A 15,911-nucleotide genomic window follows, 5' to 3' on the forward strand; every position below is an offset into this window, starting at 1 on the left:
GGTCTTTTGATGTTGCGTGCTATGATAATGTACCAACGTCTTCAACGATATTCAAATTGAGGCATTGAATTTGTCGTAGTCTGATCAAATGGGGTTAGTCAGACACACCTTCTCTGATCGTCATGACAGTTAAGAGCTTGAAAAAACAAGAACACAATGAAGCAGGGGAGATCACTAGTCAGGAGATCGGCTGAAGTTGGCAAACAGCAAACACTTGGATTTACATTAGATGGTCTGTTCGTCGAAGACTTCAAAACCCCAGAGTTCCGCCTCATCCATCGCCCCCCCTCCCCCTTGACCGCCGCCTTTTAGCTGCATAGAAAACCAGACGAAGATGATCCCACCGAGTTGTGCTGGCGAGCATGGTGGGGCTGAAAGGGAATAGCACACCACGCTGGACTTGTGTCATCATGGTCCAGGACGGGGGCCACAACTCGAAGGCATCAACTAGTGCGAGGCCTGCCCCTTAGCAAGTAACGCCACCAGGGCAGCAGTCCTTGGAGCAGTTGGCAATGCAGAGCTGGTCAGTAACGCTGCCTCTGCGGCAGCTGGGGATGCAGATGTTGTAGCAATAGGTGAAGTAGTCCTTGCCGCAGCAGGCCTTGGTGCACTTGATGGACGAGACCTCATTGTTGTGGCCCGAGGTGGTGACGCTCATATGAGAGCGGTCTCTGGCCGTCCACAGCCTCTCGACGCAGCCGCCGTGCCTGTAGAACTCGCATTCGCCGTTCTTGACCTCATAGCTGCTGAGCTGTTGGTGATGATGAGAGCATCGTCAGCATTCCGACTTCTTGGATGGACGCCGGGCCATCTTACCTTGTCGTTCATGTTGGAAGGAATGCTGTAGCACCTCCCGATCTCGGCCTCCGAGATCGTCACACAAGGTCCTCCCATGTCGGGCAGATCGCAGTACTTGACATAGGGGTTCGAAAGGTACTGTGCAACCGCGCCGGTGTTGAAAAGGGAAGCGGTGACGAGGAGGGACGTCAGGGTGGACTTGAAGCCGAACATCATGGTTGCGGATGTGTTGAGGGTTGAGGGTATAGTGGGTAGATAGGTAGGATGAAGTCGGAGTTGATGAAGCAGAGGAGGTCGATGCTGAAGAGTTGATGAAGCAGAGGAGGTCGATGCTGAAGAGTTGATGGTAGAGGCAGAGGAGAGAAGGAAGACTTTATACCTATTCTCCTCAGGTCGCTCTGCTATCAAGACCACTTGCCTGCTCCATACAGATACTACATCGACGACGACAGCAATCTCGATCAGCTCATCGGCCCACTGGGACAGTACCTATCCCAGATCATAGTGTGTGCAGCTTGCCATCGAGTGTTTAGCGATGCTGTGGTCAGATTTTCACAACAGCTAATCATCATGGCTTTTACTTTGTTGCCTATGCTAACCGATATCCACCATGCCACTTCAACACTGCCAGCAGTCCGGAGCCGAGCATTACTCCACCACGGCAGCGGCCAGGTCGGCTCCACAATCTCACCGTTCGCAGTCCGCTGCACTTAATCGGAATACGGCCCGAGCCGGCATGAAAAATCGCAAGCCATGGCATGAAACAGCCGGGGCCGGACTTTTGATCGGTCGGTAAACTGGGGTAGGGGTTTACTGGGCACTCGCTTCAAGCGAGACCAAGCAGGGCTGACGCCGAGATGGACGGCCCGGATCTTGGGTTGAGACTTCAGTCCTCGTAAATTATCCCAATCATTATGGAGCGAAGTATCGGAATCGCGGGTCGCGATACCGTTTTCCACCGCCCTCTCAAGACAGCAGGATTCCTTCTTGGTAAGGCAGGTTTTTGTTTTCACAGTTTACTGCTCACCAATTAACCCAGACTTCAAAGACCATCAGGTTAAATTCCAGGATAATGAATCTCACGTTTGGTATTGATTAAATCTTACAATTGCTTACCGGGAGGTTATCAGGAGAGAGCTGCTGGCATCGTAGAGTTGTTGAAACTGAGAAGTTGCTAAGAATGAGAGCTGTGGAAAAGTAGAGAGTTGCTGAGCGTTATGCAGAGGCACCCATTCATTCTACATGAAAGAAGAATTGAGCAGAGTATACTCCGTATATGTTGTTCTCAATGAAGCATGTTGATTATCCAGCATCTGAGATGGAGCTCCAAGCACTCTCAATGACACACCCGCATAAATCAGATCAGAAAAAACAGAAATAATATCAGATCAAGGATCTCACTCACCATCATTACAACCGGCAGCACGAAGAAATACCACTATCTGCTACTATGCAGTTCTAGAAATCAACTCGCCCCCATATATATATACTACACTCTACAACACCAAAGAACACAGCTTGTAATGTATAAAAGAAACAAAAGCTAACCGTGTAACTAGCCACCGGGCGTATAAGTAATGCAATGGCTTGCAAACCCCGAGAAAGAAAAAACAAAAGAAAAAAACGCCATGCAAACCCGCCCACCTACCGGTTTTAAAACACGGACATTGCCTTCCACATCTTTGATAAAAAACAAACCCACAAATCTCATACCACACACACACACACACACACACACAAGTTCCTGCCTGTATACACATATCTCCACAAAAGTCCCAACCCGCCCATCATAACAGAAATTCCACACATTTCATATCCCATCTAAACCCATTCCTAAAAGTTCCATCACACATTACACCCATAATCAAGCAACCCTCTTCCCCCCGCAATCCGGAATCGTCACCCCCGGCTTCAGATTCCTATTCACATCCATCAACCCCCACTGATCCTCCCACTCCTTCCCTGGTTCATTAAACGCAATCTTCCACGGCTCATCAAACGCCGAAAACCAAAAGTAATTGATATCCTCATCCAACGCCCTGCAAACCCAGTCCTCCAACAGCTCATTCATCTCCTCGACCCCCGCCACTGCCTTCTGAGGACAGTCCGTCTCAAACGCATTCCCGCACCCCATCCCACCCGCCGAAGGCCACCCAATCTCCGAAATAATATTCATACTGTTGTCCTTCTTGAGAAAAGTCCCCGCCTTGTTCTCCCAAAAAGTCAATGTCCAGTTCGCCGCATTCCTCGCAGGCTCGCCGGCAAAGAAAGGGTGGATATTCCCCATGATAGCGTCCGACTGCGCAGCCAAAGAAGAATCCCACTTGTCTCCCAAATCAGACGTAGCGACCGGCAAACTGAGACCCTTGGCCGTGAGATTGGCGCGCACCTCCGCCAAAAGATTCCCCAGCGCCGTGAGCGTCATTTGCTCACGAAACAAAATCTCATTGGCAACAATAATGCCCTTGAAATAACTATCGCCATACTGGTCGAGAATGTCCCACATTTGATCCAGCTGGCGCTTGTTGGTCGTGCTGTTAGCATCCTGCCAAACACCCAGCCAAATCTTGACGTCATCCTTGAGCTTGAGCTGGTCAACGGCGTGGATGAGCATCTGGGTCTGGTTGCAATCGGTTCCATAGAGACGGACAACGTTGGTTAGCTGGGAGAGGACGGCCAAGTCGCGAGTGACATTGTTTTGTGATGGCGGAAACTTGACGCAGTCGGGATACTGTGAGTGAATCGGGGTATAGTCCATGCCGGGGAAGACCTTCTTCAGGTCGGAGTTGCCCATTAGGGCCTGGATCTCGGCCGAGTTGATGTTGAGGTCGCCGTTGTTAGCAAAGTCGTCCTCCGCTGACCCCCCCGGGCTAGCCTTATCGCCACCGCCTTTTTTGTTGAACACGGCACCGAAGAGGACACCAACTACAATGCCGACAATCGCAAGAATGGCGACAATGATGATGATGGCGAGTCGCCACTTTTTCCCGTTGCTCTTTGCAGGCTTCTCCTTGTACAGATGGCCGTAACCAATGCCCCTTCCAGAGCCTGGTGACGCATCGCCACCATTGTTGACAGGCGCATACTGGTTGTTGATGTTACCGCCGCTCCCGTTGCGACTCGCTAGACCCGACATAGCACCGGCAGCCATGGCACCGCCGGCAACGCCGCCAGCAGCAGCGCCCATTCCTGGCCCACTCCTATGGCTGGATCCCAAGCTCAACATGCTCGTCCGTGGTCCCTTCTTTGGGCCATAGTGAAGCCCATCATCGCCATCATCCTCGATCTCTAGGGGATTAACCACGCCAAGATTGGGATCTGAAGGGCGCACATATACCTGAGTTGGATCATCCGTGTAGGGATCACTCGCAAAGCCGTACGGACTCCTGGACGGCGTCGTGTCCCTCTGGTGCTTGTGATGTGCTGCCTGTGAACTAGACCTCGAGCTCCATCCCTCGCCAGGGTGGCCGTTCGGCCCCAACCGACCTCTCTCACCGTGACCCTGTCCCTCTTCTTGCCATTGCCCTTGCTGCCGGTAGGCTTGTTGTGGATAGTTGGGATCCCGCGCGTTCTGGTCCGCAACGTTCAGGGCGATGCCCGCCATACCTCCGGCGGCCGCGGCGTTGCCAAAATTGTCGGCTCCGGGGGTGACGTTGCTTTGCGGAGCTGGACGCTGAGGTGGATAAGCAGGCTGGTTGCTAGCCCAAGACCTTCCGTCTCCGGCCGTGTTGGTGCGGTGCGGAGGTGGATTCGGTGGAGAATATCCGACTTGTTGTGGTTGTCGGTAGCTGTCGGGTGTCGTCGCATATGCTCCCCTGACAGCCGGCTCTTGGCTCTGTCGTCGCTGGTGTCGAAGGTGGTTAAAAGAAGAATCGGGATGGGCGCCGGGACGAGTTCTCGGCGAAGATGGATTGTAAGGGTCTTGTGGGTAGTTGTTTCGGCGCGGCGAAGGGGGATTAGGGTGACTTAGAGGTTGGCGTTCAGCCATATGGTCCTCTGTATAATATCTTGGCTGCGCCATAGTTGAACTCGGGCTGAGGCGCAGCGCAAGCGAAATCGATGTTTGCAGCAGGCGTCACCTGAGAATGGACAGCCCTCCCAAAGAGTTCGTGTTGCCCAGTGGGTCGCACTGTCAGATGTTGTCGTGGTTTGCCCTGGTGTGTTGGAGAATCGAAAACGGATTCTGGGGCCTGAATGTTCTCAGTGTTCCAGCAGAAGAGAACTGCGCCCGGATTCTGAATAGGGGGTACACCGGATTTGGGACTGGCAGTGAGACAGTGGCCGGGACGCAGATGTGCCGTGTGTGCGGCGTCGAGTCTCGTGGAGGTGTTGATCCCCGAGCCCCACCAAGGTGTCGCAGTTTGTTTCGCCTTGCCCAGGCTGTTGCTTTTCGCGGCAGACGAAGTGCGCCGTCAGCAGCGCGCAAAAAGAGCTCAATGTCGAGCGAAGTCCCTTGCCGTCAAGCAAAAGACGTAAAGGTCGAATGATGTGATTTTGGCAAAGTATTTTTGCCGTTGTGGGCGTCGTGTGGGAAAGTGCTCAGTCAGACACGGGGTCTCGTATTTTTGGGCTGTGTTGCGTTGCCGTTGCCCCCCTGGTTGTCGCCGTTGCCAGGTTAGTTCCAGACTCTCGCCAGCTTTCGTGAATCCCTCAACTGCAACGTTGTCTCCAAGCGCAAAAACACAAACTCCCGCAGACGTTGCCAGAAGGAAGAAGCGATTGACGGCGGTCTCGGCAGGAGACTGAGAAGAAACGAAGGAAAGTAGAACACGAAAAGAAGCAGGCAGGTTGGTGAGCAGGCACACGAAAGCAAGAATCAGGAGGAGAGGAAATCAGATCGACGCCACAACAGGGGTCTGCATACCGGATTTAGAGAGCGAAAATGCGGCTGGCAGCCTGCAGCAAGCAACAGCAACGGCCTTTTGCGCCTGTCAAGAAAAGGGGATCCGACGACTTCCCGTCGGCCTCAACGCCCATCAGCCCGGCCACCGTCGCGCACCAGAAGGGGCCAAGCGCCGAAAAACAGTGGTGGTTGGTGGTGGCTCCCACGCTTCAATTGGCCAGATGTGGTTGGCGGGACAGGACCACGACACTGCACGAGTAGTGTACCACCACTCAGCTGCTTCCAGCCACCGGAGACTGTGGCTCGATTTTCCTCCTGCTTTCCAGCCATTTCCCCCTGTGTTGGTTGATAACCGTTTCAGCGTCTGTAGGCAGGATTTTCCCCGCCGCCATATGTTGTGGAGTTGATCGCCAGCTTGGAAAACTTGGCTACAGATACCACGTCAAATCAGCCCCGCCCTCGATCCGATCTCCAACACCAAGAGATGGGGTTATCAAGGCATGGCTTGCTGGAGGGCGGGCTGCTGGTCGACCGTATACAGACCTCATCGCGGTCGCCGTCTGTTGGTCCTCTATGCGAATGGGCTGCGGGTGGTTCCTCCCGTCCTCTTGTCGTCTGATCTTTTTCGAGGCGTCTTTGATCAAGATAGGGAAGTATTTGACCATGAGGAGGTGAACTGCGGCCGCCCTTGGCAATCCCGCTTTTTGGTAAAACATACCCCTCTATATTACATCATGCCATGTTCCTGGAAGGCTTCGATAACTTTGGCCTTGGTTGCGACAAGTTTGAGGCTCGGGTGACGCGTTGGCTCTTCACTGTCAAAGCAGCTGGGTTCCTGGCCTAGCTCTTTGAGCAGATGATGACTCCACAGCATCCGGCACGCCGCATGCCGGCGGTATCCGCTTCTCCGGCCATAGCCTCCGGTAGCTAACCTCACAGTGCTGCCGGCTCGGCGCGGACCCGGAGGCCTGGTCCGGACCAGCACTGCGCTTGGCATCTCCGTCCAAACCTGCAAAACATCACATAGGGTCTTCCTGGAGGGCTACATAGCACTCTGCTTATATTACATTACATTATTAAAAGTGGCTCTCTGATATCATGAATCTCAGTAGGTTTTGTCCATCCACAGTCGATGATGTATTTGTTTAAGTCACCTTGACATCATCGATATTGATGTATATCAGTCGAATACCTACAATAGCGAGAGCACTGTTCTTCTCTCCAGTCGTTGGACTTTTTGTCACACAAACTTGTACTACTGTTCACTCCCAGAATTTATCACACAGCAACTGTCCTACACAATGTCTGCGAACCCTGATTCCGTCGGTAACCAAGGCGAGTTCCGCTCAAGAGTGCCTCCCTCGAGGCCAATGGATACCCATGGCGTAAGCGACTATGACAAGACCTCTCATTAATTAACTGAGCTAACACAGCTTTGCAGCACCAAATCGGTCAGCCCATCGGCAGAGAAGCTATCCCCGAGTTCCATGCCAAAACCTACCCGCCCGGCTCGGCGCCCAAAGAGTCAACCTTCTATCCCAACCCCATCCATGAGATTCCCGGCCAAGCAATGAATCCAAACATGGACCCTTCGCTACGTACAAGTGCTCTCGACATCCCTGGCGCCGACAGCAAAGAAATCTACAATGAGTCCGGTGCCGGTTCCCGCCCGATCGAAGGCCAGACAGCCAACGAAATTAGACACGAAAAGGCAAGAAAGACGGATCGGTTGGGCATCGCTGCTCATGGTGGCACAGACACAACTGGCGATGGTTCGATCGGAGGGATCTTGAGAGAGAGGGGCATGGAACTTCCGGGAGATAAGGAGAGGAAGGTGCTTGGGAAGGGTATTTCGGCCACGGAGAGAGATGCGGCAACATCGGAGGAGATTGGGTCTGGTGGGAGAGGCTAGTTCGAGGTGCGAGACGTGTCATGTATGATGAGTGTTGTGAAGACGGATCAAATGTTCCTACTGTTTGCTTAATATGAGTGATGATTTTCATAAAATTTACATGATCCCTTTAAAAGCATCAGTGGTTTAGTGGTAAAATCCATCGTTGCCATCGATGGGCCCCGTGTTCGATTCACGGCTGATGCAACTTTTTGCTTTCTACCTCTTGACCGCTGTTGGTCCTTTTTGGAACAATCTGCAGCATATATTTTAGTGTTAGCATAAGTCGGTCACACCTTTAGCATAACGAACATGTTGATAAAATATAAGGGAAGAAGGATGTCAGTCTAAGGAAGGGCAGCTATGCTGTTTGTTCCACATAAAGTGTTCAGAACGGCGAGTGAATTGTCTTCGTCATCCATCCAGCTTCAACATATCAGTTTAGGAGGACATGGGGATATGAACTTTTGGTCTTACCGACGTTTACCGATGTGTCAGGGAAAGCATAGACTTTGCCAGCTCCTGTATGTTTCATTGAATTACAGAACGCACACTCAAATAAATCTACTTCAGATCATCCATCAGAACTGGTTATATTATATACATTTGTCTTGTGGTAGGCATCCTGCAGCCCGTTCGAGCATATACATCGATTGATCCCAAAACGGTACGCCGTTTGCCGTGTGAGTCAACTCCGAGATACCAACACCCAACGAAGCAGAACGATGATACGCCAGGGTCTGCAACCTATACAGAAAGGTACCACGCCAGATCCTTCACTCATCTCTCTCTTCGTGGGGCTCTCAGAGGTGTTCGAGAATACATATCCAAACACGCGCCGTTGTGACCCTCCACCCCCAGGGTTGTGTGGTGAAAGTGGGGTACCACCACTAACACGCCATTGGTCAATGGCCAGTAACATCTACTTTCAGGGTCCTACGAACAAGCAAACATCCGGACAAAGGAAACCTGGAACGGTACCAACAAACAATTGGTTGTAAAACACCAGAAACGGTTTTCTGGTGAGAAAATATTGTGCCTCAATCACCCCTGCAGGGATCTCCTTTCAGAATGCGGGGCTCCTTCCCCAGATCCCTTTCCGATTGCTCTCTATGACATCACTGGCGTTGATGGAGCCTGCTCGACTCCCCCAGCACGTGAAAGGAGAAGTCGGGCTTCTGCCTGATCACCAGCACAGGTCAGTAGGATAACTTGCCCCTTTTTCATCTCCTCTACATAGCCAAAGAGAGCAATCATCCAAGATGACCACCACGACGAGATCCTCGGCCAAGGAGCGCGGCAACTCCACCAACGAGGGAGCCCCTCCTGCCTCAAAAGCCGGAGCTGGCTCCAAGCACAAGGTCGAGGAAGGAACCAAGTCCCCGGAACCAAAGCGGCCCAAGAAGTCGGATGAGAAGGAACAGAAGACTATTGAAGAAACAATCGGCGGGTAGGTAATGCTCACCAATGCGTGATTGTCTCATGATCTGACACTACCAAGCAGCGAACAAACCAAGCAGGAGCAACAGGCAGAGCAGCAAGAGCAGCAGGAGGAAATAGCCAAGGACAGTGAGAAAGAAGATGTTGCCAAAGCCGAAAAGGAAACCGCGACTGGCGATGCCGAGGAGCCTCGTGAAGATGCCAAGGACATTCCCTCCAGCATTTTAGAAAAGGGCATCATCTATTTCTTTTTCCGTGGACGGGTTGGTATTGATCGGCCTTCCGACGTCGATGAGATTGCCCGGAGCTACATCATCCTCAGACCGATTGCCAAAGACGCCAAGCTTGGCAGCGGTCCCATTGGTGATGCAGGCAACAGCAGAGTATGCGTTGTGCCCAAAAAGGTGCTCCCAAAGACGGGCAAAGACAGGTGGATTTCTTTTGTTGAGAAGACTGGCGCCTCTTTCAGCGAGCTCAAGGACGAATTTCTCAAGTCAAACGACTATGAGACCAAGACTGCTGGGACAAGACACTCCCCGGCCGCTACACCTGTTGCGGAAGGCGTGTATGCTATTACCAGCACTGGGAAGGACAGTCACCTGGCATACATTTTGACTCTTCCCGACAAGCTCGGTGAGGTGCAAAAGGAGATTGGCTTGAAGGAGAAGGGCAGTTTCATCATCAGCACAAGGAATCCCCAGTATGAGCCTCCCAAGAATGCCAGGATTCCTAAGGGACCAGAGTATCCTAAGGAGTAAGTTGAAGCTGGGCTATGCCTCCTGATCTTGACGCTGACTGTTTCATGTTACAGGCTTCTCGAAGAGTTTCGCTCTCTCCGGTGGGCTCCAACTCAACCCCGTCATCTCGACTACGTGAACACGCAGTTCCTGCTCGTTGGCGAGTCTTCTGGCATTGCCAAAGCCTTGGAACAACAGAAGAAAGACCAGAAGGAAGGAAAGAACGAGCCCGCCGAGGAGTTGGAGCAGTTGGAAGAAGAGGACGCGCAGCGGATGCAGGATCTTGACGACGACGACGCGGCTCGTATTTTTGCGGATTTGCAGGCCGATGCGGGCCATTACCCCAAGCTTCCCACCACTTTCTGATGCATGAGGGTTCAAAGCCCTGAAGATTAGTATTGCGTAAAAAACATGGCTGGCATCTAATAATTGGCGGGCAGGAGACCTTGTGACCTCATGGCTGAACTGTGTTGTCTCATGGCTGAACTGTGTCATCTCATGGCTCGACTGCGCGAGTACTGTGCGAGTTAGATTACTAAACCATGGCCAGACAGAAGAAATAGTTACGCTCTTTCATTAGTGTGGTGGACTGTCCCAGTGAAGCGAGGAAGTTTTCAACCACCAAGGCGGGCAGGTAGATATCCGCTGACGGGTTTATACCTCGACACTTTTGAAGCTATTTGCAGGCCGTCGTGAAGGTGAGGCATTCAAGTGAAAAGGCGAAGACTGTCGATTTGAATGAATATTGGTATTCTTCTCTGCAACTTGGAGTAATCCAACGGTTCCTGTAACGGACACCCGGAAAGTCTGCTGGGACGAAGTGCAGTCTAGGTTGGGGCGAGCCACGCCTCCAACGCCTCAAAACGCTCATCAGACATCAACTCCAATCGACCAAAAAGCCGGGAAATCTAGCTCTGGACGTTTGGCTTTCCAGACAAGACTATAAAAGTCAGTCTGCCAGAATACTCTGTCCTGGGGCTCTTCCTTCGTCTCCTGGCTCTTAACTTCCCGGTTGACATTGCCTATATCATTTCGTCTTCTTTGCTCCACAAAATTCTTTTCCCTTGTCATTTCAGCTCAAGAATCAAGAAGCAAAAGACATGTTTCTGCTGGCCGTCCTGCTCTTGCTCGCCTCTGCGGCCAACGCTGCCGCCGTGGGTCCACGGAATGCGACCTACGACACGACCTACGACACGACGCTCACACACTTTACCGCTGCTCTCAATCCACCAAAGCTCGACAGTGGCCCGCATTGGCCACACCCATCGCACAAGGTAGGGATTTCTAGTCCGATTTTATGGAGTCGAAAGATGGGATTGCTGACCCTCGGGGATAAAACGGATAGATTGACTGCGATGTAACCTTTCAGCGCTACAACAATTATGCTTACCTCTGGACGCTTGTAAGGATACAGGTCGAATGGATCAGAGAGGAAGGGCCCAAGTATTGGACGCTCCCCGAGAGTACACCAAAGGGGACTTTGGTCAGGGTTGGTTGCTGCAACGGGGCTTCATACAACATTGTTGTTCAGGAAACCCTCCAAAAGCCCATCGCCATCGCGGGTGCGGAGATCACCACCATGGGACTGGCTGCGGCGGACCACTGCAAGCAGGGTGACCGGACCAAAGGCAGGGCGTGGGCGCAGAACAGGCTTTTCACCATCGAGGTCTTCCAAGATGAACACAAGTGCGGAAAAAAATGCTGGCAGGGGGACTAGTTGTGCTTAGGCGTTGGATGGGCTTTTGGTATTGAGGTCTCTTGTCATTATGGATTGGGAGCACTGGGGAGACAGCATGTCTGATATCTAGTCAAGACAGATGAATAAAGGGTCCTTCCTACAGCACACTCGTCCTGGTAAATTACTGATAATCTGTTTTTCCCCAATATCTTGATCCGGTCCAACTCGTCACATTTCCGATGTCTGCGGAGAGTGGCTTGAAATTTCGCAAACTGTAAGCACCTGTGCTACCATCAGATACGCCACACAGTCCGACTCATGAAGCTCGAGCTTCTTAACACAGAAGAAAAGAAGCCAGATCATCCACTTCTGCCTAAAAGCTATCAGTAGCAGATATCAATCACGTTGCTTCGTGTCCCGCCGGAAAGGGGCCCGCCAGGCAAGCCCCGTCCCACTCTCACGAACAACAGACAGCGGGTGCAACGTTATCGTGACACTATCGTGGATCCATCATGCCTCTGGACACGCCAGCGGTCGACAAGCCCCCGATGATCTGTGGACAGCCTGAGCGGTTTTGTGTGCTGATGTGTTGAACACGGGTGGACTTTGGCGAGGGGCAAACGCCAGCTGATGCTCGAAATTTCTTATCAGTGACGCTACCACACACACACAGTCTAGCAAAGCTTTTTATCTGATTTGATTTACAGATTGTGGTCGTGGCATGTGGTAGGGCTTGATACACTCGACCGTTTCTTCCTTCTCCTTCTCCTTCTACCTGTCCTCGACAGCAGCAGTAACGCACCAGAGCCCTACTAATTCGCATTAGTCAGTCAACCACGACAGTGCCCTCTTCAGAATTATCAAACACATAATCCTTCCCGCTGTTTGGTTTGACATTGTCTTTTTGTATTCAGAGATGTGAGACCCTCACGCAAATGTGTGGGACTTGATGTCTACGTCAATCATCGGTAGCACATCCTGCCACGCTGGCACTCTCCTGCTTCTTTTCAGTTTTCTCGCGTTGCTTCCTTGCCTTGGCTGACGTTCCAGGAGACGTCCCCATATCCGCCCGAAGAAGTGCGATCCCGTCCGTCCCGTCCCCTTACGGTCTTTCGGGTAGTGTGTTTTGGCCTGTTCGTTGATGACTCTCCTTGCCCTGCTCGTTTGAATGTTGGCTCGTATCACAAGATTCCGCAGCTGCTCATATAGATTCGCAATCCCATCGTTTTTTTGCATCCCATGATGGGGTGATCTCTGTCTTTCTCCGGCACGTTTGTCTCAGCTGGCCATCATCACCCTCCCACAGGGGTTGGTTTGATCCAAAGTACAGCCCGGCTCTGTCGAGCCCCTCCGCAATCATGGCATCCTTAACCACCTCCAGCTTACATTACCTCACAAGCCTCGCAACTGAAACCGGTGATGTCGCGACGTCAACCACCCAAGCAAGCGGCCCATCCTACACTGGAGACCCCGTCCCCTACGATGACGGTTACTACCGGAGCGACACCCCCATGGTATACCCCTTCACCACCTCCTCCTTCCCCTTGGCCCTAACCACAGCAATCCTCTTTTTGATCCTCACCTTCCTGCACGCGTACCTCTGCTTCAAGAAGAAGACTGTCTTTTTCGCCATCACGATCTACGCCTCCCTCGGTTTGTTTTGTCTTGCCCTCCGGTTTGCTAATCACTGCTGACATGCATGCACCCAGCAATGGCAACCTCCCAAACAATGAAATGCTACCTCGTCCAACTCCAAACCATCATCTTGCACTCCACCAACCTCTCCTCCTCCACCATCAACCAGCTGGAACGTGCCGACGTCGTGCTTGTTGTGATGGACCTCTTGGAGGCGATTCCCGCGTCTGCGATGGGGTTTTTGCTCATGATGACGTATACCAGGTTGACGTGGTTTATCATCCCCAAATCGGGGAGGAAGAACGGGAGGGTTTTTGGCTTGCCGGCGAGGTGGCAGACGAGCTTGCTGGCGTTGGGGCAGATGGTGGGGGATGGGTTGGTGGGGGTGGGTCACTACTATGGCCTGGGGTATTTGCAGAGTCTTGGGGGGGTGGTGGGATTAATGACCTGGGGGGTTTTGGGGGGGTTGGTGGTTAGGGCGGGGAGGGTGGAGGTGAGGGAGGAGGTGAAGGAGGTGAAGAGGTTCGTTTGGGCGGTTGGGGGGGCGGTTGGGTTGCTGATTGTGAGTTTCTTTTCTTTTCTTTTCTTTTCTTCAGTTATGTGATGATGGATGGAGAAAGGGGATTGCTAATGGGATGCAAATAGGGGTGTGCCACCGCGAGAATCATCAGACGGGAGGCGGTGGCGTATTTTTTGGCTGAGGCCCCGTGGTGGTCGAGTGAGTATGGGGTGTCAGAGACGTTCGCCATGTCGGAGTGGCCGGTGTACGTGTTTCAGCATTTGCCGATTTTGTTGATCTTGGTGCTTATGGCGGTTTACCACCCGGGAGTCTACCTTCCCAGGCGGTTGACTGGTTGGAGGCTCAACACCAAGAAGCTGTTGAGAGAGGAAAGGATGAGAGAGGACGTGGAGAACTTGAAGGTGTTGGCGAGGAAAGAGTCAAAGGCGTCGTCTGTACAGGGGAGTGAGCTGGATTGCTTTGAGAGGGTTGACCTTGACAAGGAGACCAAGTAAAACAAAGTAGGGAAAGGGACTATGGGGACGGTTGTGGACGGAGGCGTGGCGCCATATTTCGTGTTTGTTCGGATGATGAGTTTAGGTACCTTGGGCAGGTAAGACTTTTGGAGTTATGGAATCGGATAGGTTTCATAGAACAAAAAACAGCCTCCAAAACGGCTGTCTAACATGATTTGATTTAGAGCGTTCCCGGTGACCTTTGAATCTATCCCATGATACCTGTCTTAAACCGCCTCATCCAACGACGGGTCAGCCGGCCAGAATATCCAAATCACCACCACAATCAACTTCAACCCAGCCGCTGCCCACAACGCCCCGGCGACCCCAAACTCTGTGTTCGCCAGCTTCCCTCCCAAAAACGCACCGAGCAGCAGCGACAACGGCGCCGCCACCCTCCGATTCCGTTCCGCATTGTGCACCGCGAACAAGTCCGCATCGGAGAACAAGTCACAGTAGATGCTCGTCAGCACCACGCTCGTGAGCGCATTGTACTTGAGCGCCCGGCTCATGACAGCCTGCCCGCAGCTCTGAAACGCCACCAGCGCGATGGGCACGAGGACGTACCAGGCGACCGACTCGGGGTGCACGTCCGAGCCCGCCAGCGTGACCATGCAGGCGGCCACGACGATGAGGAGGAGTTGGGCGGTGAAGGACGCGCAGAGGACCCAGCGGCGTTTGGCCGAGAAGAAGCGGTGGAAGCGGGAGAAGAGGAAGGATCCCAGGAGGAAGGAGAGGAGGGAGGTGCCGGATTTGAGCCAGCGGGTCGAGGCCGAGGGGTCGGCCAGGCCGAGGCCGATATAGACGGTGTTTCCTTGAGCGGTGTGTCAGTTTTTATATGGGGGCTTAAAAGATGGAGGGAAAATGTGCGTGTCCTACCCGTTTGCATAGACACAAAACTCCCCCATACTGATATCGAGGCGCTGTCGAGGAGGCCGGTGATGAGATAGCAGAGGATGAGAATGAGATCGGCCCAATCACGGCTCACGTCCACCATGAAGTAATCCCGCCATTTTTGAAGCGTCGGCACGGCATCGTCTTTTGGCGGTCCCATTCTTTGCGATTGTGGCAGGAGAGGGCTCTCTTCGTTGGCGTGGGCCACAATCTCGTTGTTGAGGATGGTTGATCGCGTCATGGCGGGCGAAAAAAAGGGCAGGGTTGAGTTTTTATATCGTATTCTTTATGTCTTGAAAACGCCCTCGGGCAGGGGTCTCGGCCAACAGAATCTCGTCCAGTGAGTCAACAGAAAAACTGTGAAGCGGGACTTGGCGGCATCACCCTTTTGGGCATTTGGCGAAGACGTGATCGCGGGAGGCGGCCAGAAACCCCCATGTTCTAGTCTTCAGCTTCGTTGTCGGTCCGTTGCCCCTGAGGTAAGGGAAGTTTTGACAAAGTGAGTGAATCGCTGGTGCCGTGACCCGGTGTCGGCGCGGGGGGAGCTCCATGGAAAAGCCGTGGGATAGATGGGATCTTTATCCACTGACGGCAGGGCTGAGGATGGCCAATCAGGGGCTGGGTTCATGATGTCATTAACGCCTAGCCAAGAGAGGAACTCAATCGTCGTGGTTGACCTTTCACCTTTCCACTGAAGAGTAACAACTTCCGCGAAAGTTCATCCCGACAACGCCGATATTTGAAGAGATTCCATCAATCATGAGGCTGCAATGAGTGTGGACGGGAATCTCTCGGTGGCGCTCGGCATCGTGGAAACCAATTGGACTTGCGAACACAGTTCTCTTGCATCAGTGATCGCTACGATGTCCGACTTGGGATGAGCCCCTCACACTTTCAAGGAAGGTAGGAGCTGCTCCAGGGAAAGAGTAGAGCTACCCCTCTATCCGATTCCCGAGTGGTGATGCCATAGAGAAGAAAGAA

General features: G+C 52.7%; 8 protein-coding genes and 1 non-coding gene across 9 annotated transcripts; 5 read left to right on the forward strand and 4 right to left on the reverse strand.

Annotated features, from left to right (window-relative positions):
- Positions 1-466: 466 nt before the first annotated feature.
- On the reverse strand, positions 467-1,011 carry QC763_0018710 (uncharacterized protein; the record flags this gene model as incomplete). The annotated part of the gene is made up of 2 exons (XM_062905362.1): positions 467-751; positions 817-1,011. The coding sequence occupies 2 exons, from the start codon at positions 1,009-1,011 to the stop codon at positions 467-469; spliced, it is 480 nt and encodes a 159-aa protein (XP_062771215.1).
- Positions 1,012-2,662: 1,651 nt separating this feature from the next.
- QC763_115940 (uncharacterized protein) lies at positions 2,663-4,819 on the reverse strand (the record flags this gene model as incomplete). Its single annotated transcript, XM_062908168.1, has 1 exon — positions 2,663-4,819. The coding sequence occupies one exon, from the start codon at positions 4,817-4,819 to the stop codon at positions 2,663-2,665; it is 2,157 nt and encodes a 718-aa protein (XP_062771216.1).
- Positions 4,820-5,216: 397 nt separating this feature from the next.
- QC763_115950 (uncharacterized protein) lies at positions 5,217-7,659 on the forward strand. Its single transcript, XM_062908169.1, has 3 exons — positions 5,217-6,749; positions 6,826-7,026; positions 7,083-7,659. Exons 2-3 carry the CDS (start codon positions 6,943-6,945, stop codon positions 7,551-7,553), a joined length of 555 nt encoding a protein of 184 aa, XP_062771217.1. The 5' UTR covers positions 5,217-6,749; positions 6,826-6,942; the 3' UTR covers positions 7,554-7,659.
- On the reverse strand, positions 5,342-5,971 carry QC763_0018740 (uncharacterized protein; the record flags this gene model as incomplete). The annotated part of the gene is made up of 2 exons (XM_062905363.1): positions 5,342-5,392; positions 5,798-5,971. 2 exons carry the CDS (start codon positions 5,969-5,971, stop codon positions 5,342-5,344), a joined length of 225 nt encoding a protein of 74 aa, XP_062771218.1.
- A 9-nt stretch (positions 7,660-7,668) lies between the features above and the next one.
- On the forward strand, positions 7,669-7,739 carry QC763_0018750. The gene has a single exon. It is a non-coding gene; the product is annotated as a tRNA-Gly (tRNA).
- Positions 7,740-8,566: 827 nt separating this feature from the next.
- QC763_115960 (uncharacterized protein) lies at positions 8,567-10,163 on the forward strand. Its single transcript, XM_062908170.1, has 3 exons — positions 8,567-8,982; positions 9,034-9,726; positions 9,784-10,163. The coding sequence occupies exons 1-3, from the start codon at positions 8,795-8,797 to the stop codon at positions 10,073-10,075; spliced, it is 1,173 nt and encodes a 390-aa protein (XP_062771219.1). The 5' UTR covers positions 8,567-8,794; the 3' UTR covers positions 10,076-10,163.
- Positions 10,164-10,603: 440 nt separating this feature from the next.
- Positions 10,604-11,564, forward strand: QC763_115970 (uncharacterized protein). Its single transcript, XM_062908171.1, has 2 exons — positions 10,604-10,983; positions 11,055-11,564. The coding sequence occupies exons 1-2, from the start codon at positions 10,810-10,812 to the stop codon at positions 11,424-11,426; spliced, it is 546 nt and encodes a 181-aa protein (XP_062771220.1). The 5' UTR covers positions 10,604-10,809; the 3' UTR covers positions 11,427-11,564.
- A 564-nt stretch (positions 11,565-12,128) lies between these two features.
- QC763_115980 (uncharacterized protein) lies at positions 12,129-14,707 on the forward strand. Its single transcript, XM_062908172.1, has 4 exons — positions 12,129-12,355; positions 12,441-13,040; positions 13,097-13,584; positions 13,668-14,707. Exons 2-4 carry the CDS (start codon positions 12,746-12,748, stop codon positions 14,034-14,036), a joined length of 1,152 nt encoding a protein of 383 aa, XP_062771221.1. The 5' UTR covers positions 12,129-12,355; positions 12,441-12,745; the 3' UTR covers positions 14,037-14,707.
- Positions 13,826-15,663, reverse strand: QC763_115990 (uncharacterized protein). Its single transcript, XM_062908173.1, has 3 exons — positions 14,916-15,663; positions 14,126-14,850; positions 13,826-13,974 (listed from the first exon to the last, which is right to left on the reverse strand). Exons 1-2 carry the CDS (start codon positions 15,169-15,171, stop codon positions 14,264-14,266), a joined length of 843 nt encoding a protein of 280 aa, XP_062771222.1. The 5' UTR covers positions 15,172-15,663; the 3' UTR covers positions 13,826-13,974; positions 14,126-14,263.
- Between the last annotated feature and the right edge of the window lie 248 nt (positions 15,664-15,911).

The sequence above is a fragment of the Podospora pseudopauciseta genome, chromosome 1 (genome assembly GCF_035222475.1).
Source record: "Podospora pseudopauciseta strain CBS 411.78 chromosome 1, whole genome shotgun sequence".
Classification (NCBI taxonomy): Eukaryota; Fungi; Ascomycota; class Sordariomycetes; order Sordariales; family Podosporaceae; genus Podospora; species Podospora pseudopauciseta.

Coding starts and splice junctions, on each gene's coding strand:
- QC763_115960 (XM_062908170.1), top strand. CDS start 8,795: ATGACCACCACGACGAGATCCTCGGCCAAGGAGCGCGGCAACTCCACC. Junction 8,983..9,033: donor ATTGAAGAAACAATCGGCGG/GTAGGTAATGCT, acceptor GACACTACCAAG/CAGCGAACAAACCAAGCAGG. Junction 9,727..9,783: donor GGACCAGAGTATCCTAAGGA/GTAAGTTGAAGC, acceptor TTCATGTTACAG/GCTTCTCGAAGAGTTTCGCT.
- QC763_115980 (XM_062908172.1), top strand. CDS start 12,746: ATGGCATCCTTAACCACCTCCAGCTTACATTACCTCACAAGCCTCGCA. Junction 13,041..13,096: donor CACGATCTACGCCTCCCTCG/GTTTGTTTTGTC, acceptor GCATGCACCCAG/CAATGGCAACCTCCCAAACA. Junction 13,585..13,667: donor GGGCGGTTGGGTTGCTGATT/GTGAGTTTCTTT, acceptor GGATGCAAATAG/GGGTGTGCCACCGCGAGAAT.
- QC763_115970 (XM_062908171.1), top strand. CDS start 10,810: ATGTTTCTGCTGGCCGTCCTGCTCTTGCTCGCCTCTGCGGCCAACGCT. Junction 10,984..11,054: donor GGCCACACCCATCGCACAAG/GTAGGGATTTCT, acceptor TAAAACGGATAG/ATTGACTGCGATGTAACCTT.
- QC763_115990 (XM_062908173.1), bottom strand. CDS start 15,171: ATGACGCGATCAACCATCCTCAACAACGAGATTGTGGCCCACGCCAAC. Junction 14,851..14,915: donor TTTTGTGTCTATGCAAACGG/GTAGGACACGCA, acceptor ACACCGCTCAAG/GAAACACCGTCTATATCGGC.
- QC763_115950 (XM_062908169.1), top strand. CDS start 6,943: ATGTCTGCGAACCCTGATTCCGTCGGTAACCAAGGCGAGTTCCGCTCA. Junction 7,027..7,082: donor GGCCAATGGATACCCATGGC/GTAAGCGACTAT, acceptor ACAGCTTTGCAG/CACCAAATCGGTCAGCCCAT.